Source organism: Vanellus vanellus (assembly GCF_965231255.1).
Source record: "Vanellus vanellus genome assembly, chromosome: 8".
Classification (NCBI taxonomy): Eukaryota; Metazoa; Chordata; class Aves; order Charadriiformes; family Charadriidae; genus Vanellus; species Vanellus vanellus.
The window spans coordinates 27275286-27293864 of record NC_138913.1 but is presented as its reverse complement, the minus strand read 5'-3'; the positions used below and the strand labels follow the sequence as shown (position 1 = coordinate 27293864).

General features: G+C 45.0%; 1 protein-coding gene across 1 annotated transcript in view; it reads left to right on the top strand.

Annotated features, from left to right (window-relative positions):
- Positions 1–17299, top strand: part of INPP5D (inositol polyphosphate-5-phosphatase D) — a 54974-nt gene extending 37675 nt beyond the window's left edge. The window contains exons 10-28 of the mRNA XM_082487037.1: positions 315–421; positions 963–1065; positions 1886–2082; positions 2885–3002; positions 3506–3602; positions 4939–5077; positions 5786–5894; positions 6051–6139; positions 6378–6459; positions 7666–7755; positions 7914–8027; positions 9144–9226; positions 10266–10353; positions 11106–11255; positions 12021–12114; positions 12350–12457; positions 13099–13368; positions 14928–15504; positions 16257–17299. Coding sequence (XP_082343163.1) covers positions 315–421; positions 963–1065; positions 1886–2082; positions 2885–3002; positions 3506–3602; positions 4939–5077; positions 5786–5894; positions 6051–6139; positions 6378–6459; positions 7666–7755; positions 7914–8027; positions 9144–9226; positions 10266–10353; positions 11106–11255; positions 12021–12114; positions 12350–12457; positions 13099–13368; positions 14928–15504; positions 16257–16259 — 2618 coding nt within the window. The 3' untranslated portion in view covers positions 16260–17299. The remainder of the gene's footprint in view (positions 1–314; positions 422–962; positions 1066–1885; positions 2083–2884; positions 3003–3505; positions 3603–4938; positions 5078–5785; positions 5895–6050; positions 6140–6377; positions 6460–7665; positions 7756–7913; positions 8028–9143; positions 9227–10265; positions 10354–11105; positions 11256–12020; positions 12115–12349; positions 12458–13098; positions 13369–14927; positions 15505–16256) is intronic.
- The last annotated feature ends 1280 nt before the right edge of the window (positions 17300–18579 follow it).

Sequence of the window (18579 nt, the reverse complement as noted above, 5' to 3'; positions counted from 1 at the left end):
TTCACAGATGGGGAAGGAATATATGTAGGCTGATTCAGGATAGAGAGAGATTGCCTGCAGGAAGCCAAGGCTTCACTTCAGACTGCAGGGCTTGGTATGGACGAGAACTCCAGGCAGAATGAGTTTTGGGGGTACTCTTCACCTGTTCCTATGGGAAACAGGATTAAGCAACATTAAAATGTAGTTATGCAGGGCAAAGTGAGCCTCAGACATAAAAGACTGTGTAAGTCCTAAGCCTGCGAGCAGGGTGCTGTTAGTTTTGGTGGGATTCTAGTTTCAGTGACTGCAGTTCGTGACACCCGGTCTCTGTTTAGTCTTGCAGCTTATCAAGTCCCAGAAGGTCCCCAATAAACTGGTCATCGTGCTGGAAACAGAAAAAGAAAAAACGCAGCGGAAGGAATATGTTTTTTCTGATTCCAAGGTACATACACAACATTCCCTTCCTGCCAGCCTGGAGCAGGTACCTGGGTGGGAGTGGTAAAAGGGGCATTCCTTGGCAGAAAGAGGAACTGTTGAAGGATGGTGGTTGTCTTAGCAAAACTGAAATGTCTTCTTTGTTCTGGAAACATCCAGAAAATGAACAAGTGTGCTGTGTAAAGGGAGATACTGGAGAGGGCAAACATACCTAGATGCTGTCGCTGAAGCAGGAGAACAGAGTGTCAGCAAGCAGTGAGAAGAGGCAAGGAGTTGTGTGAGGGTAGCTGCCAAAAGGTTCATGTAGACAAACAAGGGGGAAGTCTAGGCTTTCTTCTGACCAGCTCAGCACTTGTTAAAGTAATGCACAAGCCAAGTGCCTAAGGAAGTACCACTGGAAAGACAGCCTCTTCGAAGGTTTTAGGATAGTGGAGAGCTAATCTGCCCTTCAAGTGTGCTGGGAATTTCCTGGTTCAGCTAGTTTTTCAAGAGGTCGTGTTGGAATAGTTAAGCATCTCAATTAATTGTCTCTGCTCCTCCCTGTCTAGAAGAGAGAAGGCTTCTGCCAACTTCTGCAGCAGATGAAGAATAAACACTCAGAGCAACCAGAGCCTGATATGATCACCATCTTCATTGGGACCTGGAATATGGGTATGGGCTCCCTTCTGACCTGGCGTTCCTTCAAACACTTGCCAAAATGTGGGCTCACCTGCCATGATGAGCTTCAGACACTGTTCTGTAGCAGATCTGTACAGCGGGGTTGTCTTTGGGACAGGAGAAGAGCTGATCTCTAGGCTTATTCTTGCATATGGTTTGACACTTTGTATGGTTCCAGTCAAAGGACCATAAAGTTGGCCCTGATGGGTACTGAAGGATTCCTCCAAGGACAGGGAACTGTGGCTGGCACAAACCTGGTGCAGCAGCGTACTCTATCCTCCACCTTACAGAAAGGGCAGGAACAATTCCAATAACTGCAGGTCAGCTGCTTCTGAACCTGACTAGGGACTGTTTGTGTCCAGCCTGGGAAGAGAACTGAGTATCTGCGATATTTAGAAAAGACGACAGGGTGTAGTTGAGCACAGTGGAATTTAAGTTATTTTTCCCGTTTTGGGAGAAAAGCCTGGTTCAACTGCTGTTAGCTGAGCTGTCTGTGCTCTGTTATACTTAAGGGGTAAGGTAAAGGCAATGGCAGGCCAGGCATACAGCTCCCTGCCTTTACACTTGGCTAGCCTTGGCCTTGGCAAGCTAATGAAACAGAGGAAGATGGCCAAAGGGGAGTCACTCCTTCATCAGTGAGTCAGGTGGGGTTAACATCTTTGTCATCTTTGAACAGTATGCCCCGGCTGACACGAAACTGATATGGGACAGAGTGAATGTGAAGCCTGTTATTTCTGTCACCATGGGTTGTCTGTATCCTGGGTTTGACAGAACATACTCTGACTTACTTTGGTGTTTGATTTGTTAATAAAAGGTGCTGCGCCTTCTCCAAAGAAGATCACCTCCTGGTTTCTCTCCAAGGGACAGGGGAAGACCCGTGATGACACTGCTGACTACATTCCTCATGACATCTATGTGATTGGCACCCAGGAAGATCCCCAAGGGGAGAAGGAATGGCTGGAGACTCTGAGGCAATCCCTGCAGGAAATCACCAGTATCAGCTTCAAAGTGGTGAGGGGTTATTCCAGCTATTGCATGTAACTCAGGCTTATGAAGAGAGTACATGTTGTGCAAATAAAAGAGAGAGAGAAGTAAGTGGCATTTTGCCTACGCCTCCTCCCCTTTCCTCCCTTTATTGTCATTGCATTTGGACGAGGGAGAGTGAACTGAATCTGTCTGTGGACTCCATGAGATCCTACCCTGGAGCTGGCTAGATGGGCATATTGCTACGGACAGTGACGCATAGCCCCAGCCAAAGCAGGGACCCTGCCAGGAAGCTCTGCTGCCTGCCAGTCTGGGAGCAAGGGGCAGATGCTGAGCACCTGAGCGAAGTGGTGGTGATATTTGACCTTCATAAAGGAGGAGACTGTAAAACTTTCTGAGTTGGCTGTAAGCTAGATCGCACCCTAGGCTACTGCACTTTCACAATGGGATGCAACAGCCCCCAGGCATAACCATAAAAGAAACTGAACCTTGTTAAGACCAGGTTTGGACATTCCTGAGTTTCAGTGGTGTCAAGAAACACATCTAAGCATATCTGGAAGGCCACGGGAGAGCAGGACTTATGACTCTCACGGTGATTGGGACACTGTATTCTGTGCAAGCAAGGCGCTCCAATGATTACCTAGAAAACAGCACTGGCAAATAGCTAGGTACTTCCACCTTTGGTTAAAATGACTGAAAGCAGATCCTGAGCATAGGAAGAGAATTTGTGTAGGAGAAGTGCTACAGAAGGAGTCAGGAAGGCTGCAGCTACAGAGCAGCTCCACAGGTACATGCAGAAATATAACCTCTAACCTTCCCATCCCTGCAGATAGCAATCCATACCCTCTGGAACATCAGGATTGTTGTACTGGCCAAGCCAGAACATGAGAACCGCATCAGCCACATCTGCACAGACAACGTGAAGACGGGCATCGCAAACACGCTGGGTGAGGAACAGACCCGGTCCTCTCCAAAGGACTGAGATCTGTTCAGTCTGTGCTAATACTGTCCTTGAAATGGAACACCTCTTTCTCCACAAGACTCCTTTGACTGCATTTATGTGACACTAGTGTTACTAAAGTTATATCCCACTCGCACTGATTATATCTTACCCTGTAAGAGAGGAAATCTATTTGTGTGTATACTTAGCACATATATATATATTTATACTCCCAGCAAACACCTTTGACTGGCTATTGGATTGCTCTTTCTTCGGTTTCACAAGGAAATTGCACTTCTTTCCCTTCGAGTAATTTTTTTAGCATCCTTAGAAAATTTGTTACCACAATCTGTGCTGTATGTACTAATTCTTTCTGTACTGATTAAGTTAACTTATTTCTCTTCTCCATCCTCCACTTCACTTAAGATGTGCTAGGTGCTTTGTTATCTTTGCTAGGCTCAGCCTGGAGGTGGATTGATTTCTTGATGTTTTTGGCTTATCTTTTTCCAGGTAATAAAGGAGCCGTGGGGGTGTCATTCATGTTTAATGGAACCTCCTTTGGATTTGTTAACAGCCATTTGACTTCAGGAAGTGAAAAGAAACACAGGTAAGATACATCCTGCCCTCTCAAAAATGGATGTTGAGCCAGGGTGAAGTTCTCTGGGCCATGTTTGGAAGGATGGCCTATGAGACAGTCACAAGCATGTTTTCCTGACCGTAAAAAATTGTTAAATGTCTCCTGGGAGGGCAATGTCTGCCAAAGATGCTGCTCACTGTCACCATTTAAATGAGGGATTTCTGCTGTATGGTCTCATGGGTGCAGGTGAAATGGACAGCAAAATGATTTCAGAGCCAAGTGTAAATGTCTCGCACAACACTTGTGTGACCTGTCATGCAAGCCCAGTATGTGAAGAAAACACTTCCCTTATCTATAGTGTTTTGGAGAGGTGTGGGAAGGCTTTTCCCGTCCCAGAATAACGTGTCAAAGGGGACTGTCTGCCCCCTCACTGTAGGCAGTGCTGCGAGCACGGGAGCTGTGGTGCGCCCTGGGGCACAGCTGAGGGAGATCCTGCTAGGCAGAGCACGCTGTCAGGAATACCAGGAGGGAGGCGTGTAGCACAGAAATATCTTCACGGTGGCTAATTCTCTATACCCAGCTGTGAAATGAGTTTCCATGGTCCGGGCAGGTTCTGTGCAGCACAGGACTGGAAGGCAGTGGGAGATCTTTGCCCACGCTGGGAGGAGCTGGAGCAGTTGGAAGGAGTGGTTTTGAAAGCAAAGAGGACTTGAAATGAAGAGGTTGGCTTTGCCATCTTTCCCAGTCCAGGACCGAGAAAACAGATGGTGTGGGATTTCTGCACAGGGTCTTTGCCACTGATGGAGTTCTATGGAAAGGTTCCTTAGGGCCTGGAATAACTGCCAAAATCTAGTTATGTGTTTGCTGCTGAAATCTGAAAGCAACAATCTAATGCTGGGTTTCTAGGACGTGCAGCTCAGAAAAGCACAGCCCCAGGAGGGAACAAAAGTAGCTTTAGGACAGCTTTCCAGCCTTTCAATTCAGGTGGAAACAGTCTGACACCCACGGTAGAGCAGCCCAGAGCTGCTGTAAATGCCACCGCCCCTTCCTCACAGCAGACTGCCCTCCTGCCCCCCACCTGCCCAGACCACACACAGTACGAGCTGCAGCACCAGGGCTGTGCTGCGTTACTGGTTGCATGAAGTAGGTAGGCTCACCAGGAGACACTGAGCACGTTACCTGGGCCCCTCTGCTGAGGCGCAGAGCCAGGCAGGGGTGGCGAGTTCTCGGCTTCTGATCTGCTCTTCTCTCTAGATGTTGAGCCAGATCGGTTCCTGCTTGGTAAAGCGGCAGTCTCTGCCAGCCCAGGCATTCAGAAATTGCATAGCAATTTAGTATGTCAGGCAGATGTTTCTTGTCTTGACAGACGCAACCAGAACTACACGAACATCCTGCGCTTCCTGACATTGGGAGATAAGAAACTGAGTCCGTTTAACATCACTCATCGCTTTACTCATCTTTTCTGGCTGGGAGACTTGAACTACCGCGTGGAACAGCCCCCAACGGTTAGGGACTCTGCTTAAATCCCTGGAGAGACTAATTATTGTGTTGCTATAGAGGCGCAATCTTTTTCTAATCTAGGGCAAGATGGCAGAAAGAGGGGAGGCAGAAGGGGTCCCCAGGGCACGAGTGTGGCACCAGCTGAGGGAGACTAAGGAAATCCCCTTTGCCCTCTCTGAGGAGTAATGGAGCAAGGGCATGCCAGGAATGCCGTCTGGCACACTTGGCTGCTCCAGGCAGCATCGCTTCCCCAAAGCTCCCAACTCCCCTTCCCACTGTGAGTGAGCATCTGTCCCTGAACAGCTGGATCCAGAGATTGCCTTTCTGCTCCATTTGGTTAGCTTCTCATGTCCCAGAACAGGCCTTCAGAAACAGGCAAGCCGTAATAAATACTGGATAGGTTTCATTAGGCGGGAGACAACAGCAAGCCTGGTGTTGATGTGCATCTGGTTGTGTATGTGTGTATGCTTGTGTAGGAGATGCGTGGGCATGCTTGTGTAGGAGATGTGTGGGCATTTTGATGCCTGTTTTGATAGACAAATGTTCAGCCATGCAGCAAAGACTGCAGCCTTTCAGTGAAGGGAAAGGTGGGGAAGTGGCAGGGGGTACAGCTCTGGGAAACAGTTCAGAAGCACTTGCCGGCTCACCAGTGAAGGGAGTATTTATAAGAAGGTTTTGCATCATCTGCAGCTCTGCTGTTTCCCTGTTGGCAGGAAGCAGAGAATATTATCCAGAAGATCAGGCAGCAGCAGTATCCGGAGCTGCTGGCTTTCGACCAGCTTCTCATAGAGAGAAAGGACCAAAAGGTGTTTCTGCAGTTCGGTAAGATTCTGAGTTTGTTGGCAGGTTCCTCTCCCATTTCCAGCAACTTTCTCTGCCAGACTGGATGTGGGGCAGGGTGTACAGAGCAGTGGCTGTCTTGCCCAGATGAGGGTTCTTAATAGGCCAAACTGTAACAAAACTATCTCTCTGTTTTAGAGGAAGAAGAGATTACTTTTGCGCCAACCTACCGTTTTGAAAGAGGTACCCGGGAGAAGTATGCTTACACCAAGCAAAAAGCTACAGGGGTAGGTGAAATTTGATTTCCCTTCAGATATATATGGCAGTGCAGGGAAAGTAGCTCCTACAGAAGAAAGTGACTTAAACCAATCTCTGCATTTTCTGCTCTTGTAGTGTTTTAAAAGGAGTCAATGCAAAGAAAAAGATTTGACACAAATATATGGTGCTTGGGCAAGTGAATTTCCTGTTCTTTTGCAAACTGGTCCTTTCCCTTCTTCTTGACATCAGTTCTCCTTTGGTTTGCAGATGAAGTACAATTTGCCATCCTGGTGTGATCGAGTGCTCTGGAAATCATACCCCATGGTGCACGTTGTGTGTCAGTCCTATGGTGGGTAGATAACAGATTGTAGATAGCAAAGCAATCAGTCTGAAACGGAAATGATTCAGAGCAGAGTCTGTAGGATCTCCCTGCACTGCCAGGCACTCAGCATAGAGGGACCTGATGTTAAACCAGGCAGAGTGGAGCCAAATCTCTCTGCCTGTAACCTTACAAGGTTGGGAATTAATTCTGTTATTCTTTTATGTGCAGAATACCACTCAGACAGCTGCAGCTGTCCAGCTTTAGGCCATGCTGTAGGATCACTTTACACCAGTTATTTCTTGGCAACAACAACCACTTTTCCTGGGCAGTTACCACCAGGAGCTCCTTACTTGATTGTGCCAGCAGGGCAGACCCTGCGTACGCAGTCCAGTCTGCAGAGGCTGGAGCTGCAAACATCTCTTTTCTATCAAATCGTATTCCAGAAGGACTGTGTGGTACCAAGAGCCTGTTCCCTTTCTTGCTGAGAGGCATCACAATAGTGCAGTGCAGTGCAGAGAAGAAAGGAAGCCCACGAGACCTGTTTAAAAAAAAGACTCAGATACTAGTTCCTGAAATGTCATCGACTATATAGGATCAAGCGTCTGAGTATAATGTTGATGGCTTCCTACGCATGGGATCGGGAAGAGGGCTGTAGAAGTCTCTTGGGGGATAAGGTGGATTGGTGTGATCACAGAGCCTATGATGATGAGGTGTGTGGTCAAATAAGCACCTCCAGAAAGTCTGGCATCTGCCTTTGTACACTTTTCTTTTCAATGGACGGGGCTTGCTGGAATTCAGTGTGCGCTTAGGTTAAGTCAAGACTTCATTCACTCATTGTTAATCTTGGGCCGTGAGTTGCTCTGTAGCAGTGAAGTAACACCAGTGTATTCGTGTGTGATTTCCTGCCATATTAGAGCTTTAATTAGCTGTGCATGTTGCAGAGGCAACCAGGAATCCTGCAAGTGCTTTTTGTACTGGGGGGATCTAACACTGACAGTCGCTTGCAAAATGATACGGTAAAGTTGTGTCCGTTAACCAAATCTTTATGTATTTTGACAAAAGAGTTACATTCCTATATACTAACATGAGATTATGTACCTTTGACTAGAGACAGTTACCACAGCGACAGTTATGTTTTCTGGAGAATTACCGAATAATATTTCTATTGCAGCGATCTCACTGGAGTGGGGCAGAAACGCAGAGCAGTAACTATCCTCCCTCTCTCGTTGGCAGGCTGCACCACTGACATCATGACGAGTGACCACAGTCCCGTCTTTGCCACCTTTGAAGTGGGAGTCACCTCACAGTTTGTTTCAAAGAATGGTTAGTCAGGCTGGGTGCAAGTGTGCTCTCTTCACCTTTGCATATAAAATGCTTTGTATATGCTGAAAGAAAAAGCTGATTCTTAAAGAGCCCACTCAAAAATGCCTTCTCATTATCTCCTACTTAAAATGCCATTATCTTTCCCTCCTCTTTCCTAGACTCCAAGTACACAGATTCCCAAGGGGAGATAGAGTTCCTGCACTGCTACGCTACTCTGAAGACCAAGTCCCAGACCAAGTTCTACATCGAGTTTCACTCCAGCTGCTTAGAAAGTATGATTTTGCTCATCTTTATTCTTTCGGTCCAAGTTTCCTGCTTGTTTGGATTAGTTCCCCTTCCGCTTGCTTTGATCTGAATAAACAGCTGTGTAGAACTGTGTTCCAGTGCAAAAAAAAAGGGACATCCTAGATTTGTTGTAGTTTACAAGTCATCCTATGCTGTCAGCAATACAATCCAAAAGCCACAGCCCTTCAGCTGTAATCCGTGCTTAGAGATGTGGCCTTCCACCATTTCTTCCATCTTGCTTAGTAATCTGATCATCTCTTTCTTGAAGAGAAATGTGTGTTGTTCTTGCTTATCACACAGAAAATCTCTACTTGGCAAACACTTGATTGATGAAATCTCTAATTGTGCCACCTAGAAACAATCAGGTGCTTTCAAAATAAAGCATCTGCATTATGCTAATAAAAATAATTTAATTACCCTGGTTTGAAAAGAATAAGTCAGAGGATCAACTTGAAGTGAAAGATAGTGATTTGATTCTGTAAACGGGACTGCGTACCCACCAGTGCTGCAGATTTTACTCCCTGTCCCTGTGCTGCAGGGCTGAGTCTCAGCTGTTTATGTAACGCGAGCCTACATGCCCTTGCTGTGGTTTTTTTTAAGCGATTCCCCATCACAGGACTGCTCCTGTAAGTGGGACAGCATGCCTTGGGTGTATGCTTCATCACATTATCGCATGTCAGAGCGCTGTGTCAAAGACAGTTCCATAAAAGATTATTTTTTGGCTGTATCAAAATTTGCATAAATTTCTATGGAAACAGTGTATTACGAATCTTAAATTAGAATTTCAAAAGTGTGCTATCTTGAGTGGCGTAGGAAGAGCTGTCATGTTCTTATCCTCCAGTCCATGTATGCACTGAGCTTTTCAGTGCCAAGTTTAACTGTAAAATAAAACCGTTTAACAATGCTCCAGTAAAATCACTTGTAAGTTTACTGTGTAAACATTCACCCAAAGCTCAGACTTTAGGCTTCTTAATACTTTTCAAACTTGCGTCCAGGTGGGGAAAACAATTGTAGGCCTTCTGGAGATCTAGCATCTGAGAAGGATTTTTAGCCAAGTTCTTGCTGTCTTTCTTCTGGTGGACTCCTTTCTCATCACTTTTCAGGTTTTGTGAAGAGCCAGGAAGGAGAAAATGAGGATGGGAATGAAGGGGAGCTTGTGGTAAAGTTCGTTGATGCTCTTCCAAAGGTAAACTGGGACTATGTTTCCATATCCGTATGGAAGAGAAGCCTTACACTTGCAGCCCATAAGCAACATTGCATCTTTTGCTGATATAAACATTACTTTCAGGACACGGTTGTGGTTTTGTTTACACTCAAAAGGGTCTGTAAGAATGCAGGATGGGCTTAAGCTAAACAGAGTATGTTATAAGCAGGAAAGAACTTTCTTGCCAGTATCCTTTTATCTGTACCAAGAATTTTGCTGGCCTGATTATGTCACTCACGAGCGTGACTTTTTTCTCACCTTTTTAGTGAACATAACTACGCCGACCAGTCTTTTAAGCAGGCCCTTTATTTTTAAGTTTTTTTTCAGTTAAGGAGCATAAAACAGCTCTGCTGGAGTTTCTTTGCCCTGTGAGGCAAAGGGGTTTTTCTTGGTATTTCTGAGAAAAGTTGACTAAGTATTTTTTTACCTGTGTTAAAAAGACCATGCATGGCTGGAAGTAGTGTTCCGCACGTTAGTGTCAAAGACAAGTCCTGTCCTTGAGATCGGAGCTGTTCTCCATTTCCTGGCATGGTGGGAGCTGGAAGAACTATCAGAGCTCTTAGGTTTGGAGCAAACATGCATGTTGGTACCCTTCTGAATAGCCCAAAAGAAGAACTGCTGACTTTGGAAAGAGTGCCTTACGCTGAAAGACTGGGGAAAGACTACAATAAGTGATCATAACAACAGCCAAACAGATTTTTGTGAACAGACTGTAATCAGAGTCCAGATCACTTCCTCCTAGAGCAATTTTCAGTCTGCACTGTAGGAAAAAACTGTAGCTCAGCCCAATCTGAGTGTTTGATTTGTAGCATTCTGTCTGCTGTGCTGGAAGTGAGAGTGGTGGGGACTCTAACAGTGTCCTTCTACCACAAACATCATTGAAGAGGCTGATCCTGGGGGTGACAGGATACCCTCATGGGTCTGTCCAGCTGAGTTTTGCTCATTTGGGACTGAGGCACAGGGAGAACTGTGTTCATGCAGACCACCTATTGTATTGACTCACATTAACTCGTCTTTGCAGCTGACTCCAATTATTTCAGACCCAGAATACCTACTGGATCAACACATCCTGATCAGCATTAAGTCATCAGACAGTGATGAATCTTATGGTAAGTGCTTAGCTCTAAAGTTCTGGATGAGTCAAAATCTACTTAGATTTTTCCAAACCGCCAAAAGAGTGGGAGAGAACAGAAGTAACTCTTATAGACTGAACATCTATGATGCTCTGACTTCTGATTTAGAAGTCAATACATACAAAAATACATTGCGGGCAATATTTTGAGGTAATGACGATTAGAGGAATATGAACTAGAAGCATCAATCTGTATGACCTTTACCAGCCCTAAAAAAGCAGTGGCTTAAAAAGAAAGTACTTTACAGGAATTAAATCAGGAGTCAGTCCGTTCAAATGGGTTTATTCAGAACACACAAATCCTGTTTCATTTGCACTTACTTGGGGCATTTCTCCTGGCTACAGAAAAGTCATGCAGTGCTGCTTGCTTCCAAATTCTAACCAGCCAGAGATTGCAGTTCTTTTCCACAGAAGGCTCTTTGCTGAAATCCCGTTAACTGAAATGGCAGTCACAGGCTCATGTTTTCCTTACCAGTAATGGAAGCTCAGAACCCTGTAGTCAACTGCGGGTGTCTCCAATGCCCAAATCCTTCACACGTATGTGAAGAAGTAAAATGAGTGCCCCCAATTTCTCAAGAGATATTACACTCTTTTCTGTGATCCAAAGCAGATTCTCTCCAGTAATCTCAGCTCCGCCAGCACAGTGATAGTAGATGACTGACACGAGAAAGAGATTTCAATGCTTTTTTTTCCCAGTCCCAAGCTCATTGTCTCCTTGTCATCCTCTAGGGGAAGGCTGCATTGCCCTGCGAATAGAAGCAACAGAATCCTTAGTTCCTATCCATACTGTGCTGACACACCATGGTGAGAAAACAGGGGTCTTCCAAGGTGAAATCAAGTTACAAACATCACAAGGAAAACAGAGAGAGAAACTGTATGGTAAGGAACAAAATCATCTCTGCAATGCTCGCTCTAGAGACTATCCATCTCAAAAGATTTCTGATAACTGTCAAGGAATTGAAAATTATCCTTGCAGTGCTTTTAGTCCCAAAGAGGCAAGAGCTTTTGGTGCTAATTGCAAGGATATGTGAGTATCATTAGTTCTCAGGAGTATACCTGCACTCTTTCAGAAAGACACAGCAAATCCATTTGGGTTTTTCTTTTTCATCATTCAAGTAAATTTGGCAGACTGAGAGAGCCCCCTGTCTGCCACTGATACTGATTTTATTGAATGGTGATAACATTTCCACTTACAGTGGCTATATGACAAGCTGCGGAAGCCCTCCCTGCTCCAGTCACCCTGGGGACCATCTGCAAAGAGCGTGTGAGGCACTCAAGAAGCAGTTCCTCAGTTAAAAGATCACAAACTTTGCTTATTCTCACCTTGCTACCTGTTCTTCTCTTTCAGAATACAAAAACAGCCTCACAACATTTACTATTGTTGTCAATGGTAAAATGACCTGTATATGAGTGCTTGAGGGATCATCGCCTATGTATTTCAAGATACACACTTTTTCCTATGTCAACAAATCCTGATATATATTAGCGGGCAGTTGAAAAACATAATAGCAACAACTGTTCAAAACTGACTCACTGTCATTCTGATAGACAGAGATGCCTTAATACAAGCAGTAACACAGAAGACTTAGGGAATCAGACTCTGAAGCTGCCAAAACACATTTTTATGCATTTTATTTCCTTCAGATTTTGTCAAGATTGAACGTGATGAAATTGCTGGGCAGAAACCAAAGAACATCAGCAACTTAGAGCCTAGCAAAGACTGGGATCAGACTAACAGGTAAAGAGCAAGTGGGTAAGTCAGTTACAGAAAACTAGTTGGCTCAATAAACACAAAGCTGGGTTTGCTGTGGGATCAGTATTAATAGGCATGGTGAGCACTGGGAAGCTGCCTTTGCAGCTCTCTGGTCAGGGCTGGTCAATGCTTCTGCGCCCAAAGCTTCAAAAGCTGAGAATCCATTAGTCAGACTGGGTGCCTGCACCTCGCTTAAAAAGGGCCCTTTTATTTTCAACAGAAAGTCCAAATCTACTCATCTGATGGCCAGAGAGGCAGCAGCCGTTGCTCGCTACTGGGGGAGTGCTTCCTCTTGTCCAGACAACCCAGGAAAGGAGGATATGTTACGGTAATCTTGCTGCTTTACCTCTGCCAGCTTGGGGTGGGAAGCTATGCTCAAACTGCCTCTCTTTTCCTTTCCGAGAGTCATAGGATGCTTCTGGGTAAGGCTGTCCTTTCTCTCCACTTTCTAGGGTGCATTTCTTTGCAGGCAGCTTCCTGCCTGCTAGTCTATATGGGTACACCTCAAAAGGCCGAATGTCTCTCCTGTTGTTCCAGCAGCACATTCCTGTGCTGTGCAATGCTGCCCAGCGCTGCCATTTGCCTCTTGCTTGGAGCCGTCCTGCTGCAGCTGCCAGCTGAACTGCTGGGTCCAGAAACCTGCAAAAGCCCCTATATGTGGCTGCAGAAGCTGAGTGCTCTCTGCAGCCTGGAAATGGAAGCGTCTTCTGCAGCCAGAGGAACTATTTGGGGTTGGGGGAGGTGGCCTTGACCCAGCTGCTTCCTCTCCAGTGACCCAGGGGAGGGAGGCACTAACAGGACTCCCACTTATTCTCTGATTCTGAAGCAACATTGACAAAAAAAAAAAATAGTAGGTGGTATTGAATCTGAAAGCCAGTGGGCACTAACTCCTTTGTAGCTGGCAGGGAGACAAAAACATAAATGTATTTGTGCATGTATCTTCCTAACAATATTTCTTCTCTTCAGCAGCTCCACTCCCACAGACATCAGCAACCCCAGCTACCTGGGGATGGCTGCTTTCTCTCAGCAACCCTCCGCAACCAGCCAGCTTAAGCAGATACCTTCACCAGACCAGCCACCTTCTCTCTGGACCTATGAGCAGCAGCCCAAAGAGACTACCTCCGTAATGGGGCAGAGTCAGTCATCTTCCACATCGCCCTCCTTGTCACCTCTATCTCCAAAAACATCCCTCCAGCCTCCAGGGAACAGAAGTGTTTGTAGTCGGAGTCAAGAGTATCTGTGAGTTTTGAGTTTTGCACTGGGGCTTAGTCCCCTCTCTCCTGTCATTCTGTGCAGTCACTATTTCATTATCTGTACGGAGTATTCAAGGTGCAGCATATTCTTTGCCTTTTATCTCCAGAATTAGAAAAAGATAAGTGAAGGTCACAAGCGCAAGCATTGATACTCAAAGAAAACTAGCATTAGTAGTTTCTCAGACTTTTGTGAAGGGAAAGCCAAAAATATATGTATGTTTAATTCTCTACCAAGAGAAGAAAAGGAGAAGACTACAGAGTTGACTGTAGTAACAAAGAAGAAAAGGGAAGAGTGTGGCATAGATCTTTCCACTGGATGGCAAGGAGAGCTCCTTCACATGTCATATGTGAAGTGCTTTAACTGAATTTCTGCTTACACTACTATACACATATCCAGCTTGCTATAGAAGTTAGCATCCACGTGCTGCATCTGTCACAAGTCTTGATGCAGAATTGCCATCCAGCAACTGAAAATATCCCATCCCTACCCAACTTAGTAAAGTGATGAGGCTACTGCACCCTAGTGCATGTACACAATTACTGCCCTCATTCCACATCTCTTTTGCACAGTGACAGCTGCTTTCTGAGCCTGGGCTAGAGTTCACTGGTAAATGTATGTGGCACTCTGTAAGCCAGAACTCACAGAAGTCAGAGCTGCAAGCACTGCCTCAATCTGTTATGAACCTGACAACCCTTCATCGTGCTCTCAGCTCTTTGCTCCTGCACGTACTGACTTCCAGAAAATAATTTTAAGCAAGAAACAAAACTCATTTGAAGATACCCAAAGAACATGTGCCTCTCACCCCTATTCCACTCTGTTCAGTGATATTGTGGCTGATCTTTTACGTGACGGTTCTCCAGATGAAAGCCTTGCCAAATCAGGTCGAGTCATACAAAACCCATGAAACCTCCCTTGTCCCATTGTACAGCTCTGCTGTCATTCCAGTCTGAGCCTCAATTCACAGGGCTCAGCTGTGATTGTCTCACCGTACAATATATAGCTATTACTTATATGTTGTGCATTTGGGTGCATTAAGGAGTTGTATCCCTTCCCAAGGAATACCACGTGGCATTGGTAGCAAAAGGAGATTGACCTAATTGTTAAATGCTACAATATGATGTGAGCTCTTACATTAACTGTCCAGACAGCCATTTCGATCCTCTCTGCCAGATCTGAAGATTCTTATTAATATTTAAATTCAGATTTGTGCGTGTCACAGAGCCATCAAAGCACTTGGCACAGTTTGGCTCAGTAGCTTATCTCTGTTTAAAGAGAAGCCGAGTATCACTTTCACAAGGCTGTAGTCCAGCAGGGAGTTTATACAGTACCATGCATATCTGCTCTCTGCTGTCATGTTAATAATGATTAAACAAAGTAAAAACAATACACGTTTGTGTTTTCTCCCCACGAATTTAATTGTTATCCTTTGCACAGCCAGTTTAATTTTATTGTGCTCATTCCCTATTCATTTTATCTTTAAATCAGTCAGTGTCTCTTGCCTGCTCTTTACAAGTCTCCTTTTTACACTGCTTTGATGACTGTAGGCCACCTGAACTGGGGAAAACCACAGCAGAGCCTTTGCTTCAGGAGGAGGGACAGCAAAAGCCAGAGATGTTTGAGAACCCACTGTATGGCTCTATGAGCTCTAAGGGCAAGGTGGCATCAAAGAAAGAGCAGGACTACCCCAAGGCCTTGCGAAAAGAGCAGCTGCCACTGCCTGATCAGAGCTTTCATCTCACAAAGTCACAGGAGCCTGAGAGCAGCAAGACCTCTGGCAAACAACCATCGCCACCTTTCCTGGTCCCCACACAGCGGTTTCGGTCCTATACTTGCTCTGGCCAATCTGAAGAAAAGAATACGGCTGAAAAGACTCAAGGCAAACCGAAGATGACTACATCATCAGAAAACTCAGCGCCGCTCAAAAAATTAGTCAAGCCATCGAGGTCTGAAGTCAACCCAAGCACCCAGGGGCAGCACAACAAGCCACCCCTTCCCTCAAAGAGCCGGGCAGTGCTGGACATGCAGAACTCCAAGGGCCGAGACTATCGGGACAGTTCAGAGCTGCCGCACTCCGGGAAGCATCGCACAGAAGAGGGACCAGTGGGCAGGACAACGACACCGGTGTGTTACTTGTGGGAGTAAGGCAGGGGGGAAGTTTTCTTAGACTGTGGTGTCACAGCAGAATACTACTAGAGCAGTACTGACTTGATCCCTGTGCCCTCGCGCTGTATTTCCTAACCAAGCTCGGAGCACTGTCCCACAAACCTACAGGGCTTGAGGAGCAGGGGAGTATCTTAAAGCAATATTGCTGCAGAAGATGTCATGTTGTGAAGCCACGACCTTAGTTTTGCATGAAGTTTTAACTTCTTTTGGGCAGTTTAAGCTTGATGGCCAGAAGAGGAATGCACATAGTCAGCTACTTTGTTATTGCTCGTTTGGTGCATACTGCATTGTTTCTGAGAATGTCCAAACTTGGCCTGACAGCACAAATCTACAGTGTTGGCGAATAGATTTGCTTTGCTGTAATTAATAAAGAGATGATTAAACGCAGTTATCTGTGGGAAAAACTTATCAACTTAGAGCAGTGGTGTCCAAAAACATTACTGAACCCTCTACAGAAATAATCACACATCTACTTTTCTGGGCTGGTGGTTTTTGGAGGGGTGCTGTTGTTTGTTTGGTGTTTGGTTTTGCTTTTTTTTTTCTCTGGAACATCATGAGCTGGATGAGAAAGGAGTAGGGAAGGTCTTAGTAAATGGGTTTGGGAGAAAAAGAGAGCCCACTTGAGCAAGTGGTAGGGGTTTTTTTTCCTTCTCCATCAAAACTTTTAGAATTGACAATTGACAAGCTGATGTCTTCTCTTGTCTCTACAGTGAAAACGACACGGCAGATGGCACCCTAGGAGGAATCCTGATGGGAAGAAAGATGGAGATTACTGCTTTGTTCACACTGATGTCCTCTGGTCTGGTTCTAAAAAGACTGGGGTTTTTTATTTTTGAGGGTGTGCCCCTCTATGATTATGAAAGTGTTCTAGCTGAGAAGTTTATCCTGTGTTGCTCAGACCAAAAGGAGCCCGGACCACAATACCAAATGCAAGTTAGCCTTTTGTAGTGTCACTTTGGTACTTCTATTAAGAGGCAGGTGGTTAAGTACATGCATTAGTAAATGTTTTGAAAAAGAGGAAGGTACGGTATAAGAACTAGCAGATGGAAGGGGTGTATTTAAAGAACTCCCTTTCTAGAAAAGCAAAATTTTTATTTTGTGTTACTGAATTCCTATTAAAGAGCGATATGTAAAAGAAAGCATTTTGAAAGCGGTACAGCACCAAAAACATGTCCTGTCCATGGAGCAAGGAGTTAGGGGCGGGTGGGAAGAGAGTCTGACTAGTGGATACTGATGAATGTCACACACTGTCCACAGAGCCAGCTTTGCCTCTAGTGTGAGCTCTCAGCCAGGCTGCATATGTGCATTATTCATGCAGAGGGTGAGCGCTGGCCCTTGGCACTGTAGATTTTTTTTTTTTTTTTTTTTTTTTTCCTAGCAGGTAGTGCTTTTGTACCCCTAACAGACAAAGGGAAATGTCAGAACTACATGCAGGACTGGGAGAATAGGCAGCCCAGGAGTACAGCTGCCTGAAGGGACGGACAGCAGTCATTCCAGCCCGTCTTACAGCAAGCACTCTGCTTTTGAAGGACACTGGCTGGCTGGTTTTGTAGCATTCTTAATAGATTAATGCTGACCTTACTGTACACTTTTGTTCATTGACTGAGAATGAATAATGTTAACATACTTGTAACTTCTGTTATATTCACATTAAGTATTAATGCCATGGTTACAATTAGGCTATGCCTGTTTGTGACTTAATCGTTGCTATTGTTTCCATGTTGATTACTTAAAAATAATAAAATAGTCACCCGTCTGATCATTCTTTACTGAAAATTTAGAACTGCCTGCCATACGATTCAGCTTTAGCTGGGTGTTACACCAGCTCATTCAGTGATAGTAGTCCCTGCCCAGAAGAAACATCAAAGGCACCGAGGAATACAGGGAAGATGCCACAATGCTGCTGCAATACTGCGACTGAGGACGCATTTGTCTGTGTGCACAGACGCTTCGTGGATACAGCTGGTTTAAAAATTCTAGCACCTGTTAGCAGGTACAGTTCCTAATTGTATGAGTATAGAAAATATACAGTAATTTTACTGGAGCAGAAGAGCCCAAGCATAGGCTTGTGAGAATGGGTGGAAGAGGACAGTCTGTAAGGTAGAAATCTTTTAAAGAGTGTTTTTTTCTGCCACACAGGCTGGGGTTTCAAGGCATCATTACTGAAACACCTGGCTCTCTAACTTACAGGTCAGCAAGACAAGCCATAAGCTTACATTCCTCCTACTTTATTCAACAGAATCCTCTCTGTAATCCCCATAATTTAATAGTTGTCCCCTGGCTCTGGGGAGTGTTTCACTTTTCTGTTCCAGATTCCAGAACTTGTATGGCCACGTAGGAGTAAAACCTTCCTGGAGCAGGTGAGCTTTCTGTCCAATTTGGAGAGTTAGATTCAGTTCCCACTAATTTTGTGGTGTGCTCATGTATGTTCAGAGATGGAAATGTCACAGGCTTTCTACAAAAAGTTTTAACTTCTCAATAATGAGACAGGCTCAGATTTTCTGTGATGCTAGTGTTTATCCACTGACTTCCTAAGCCGTAGAAAAGAAAGTATATTCCCCAAAGTTTGCGAATAACAGCTTAATATAAAGCAAGGATAGCTTCTTGCAAAAAATATTCTCCTAATTGGGGATACTGCTTACATTTGGCACAGATTTGCAGATGAGCAGAACTTGAAAACACTGGACTTACTAAGGCTTAATATAAGATTTGGCCTGTCCTTTAGAAAGGCATATTGCTGGGGGAGAAGAGAAGGGCTCTGCCAAGTTTCCAGAAGAAAAAAATACATTACTATTCCCATGCTAAAAATGCATTACTTACGCAGCTCAAGAGCTGGCTATGAATTATCACTTGAGGCTCCAAAGAGAGTCTGAGTTATTCTCTATGACAGGAATGATGGCAAATGCCACCCCACTTTTTGCAAGAGGAAAATGTTCAAAAGAAGGCACTGTGAAGAGCTTTCTGAGGCCTCTGCAGAAGAGACGGTTTTCAGGTGAGCAGCTTAGACATAGAGTGGTAGAGCTGGGCTGGTGC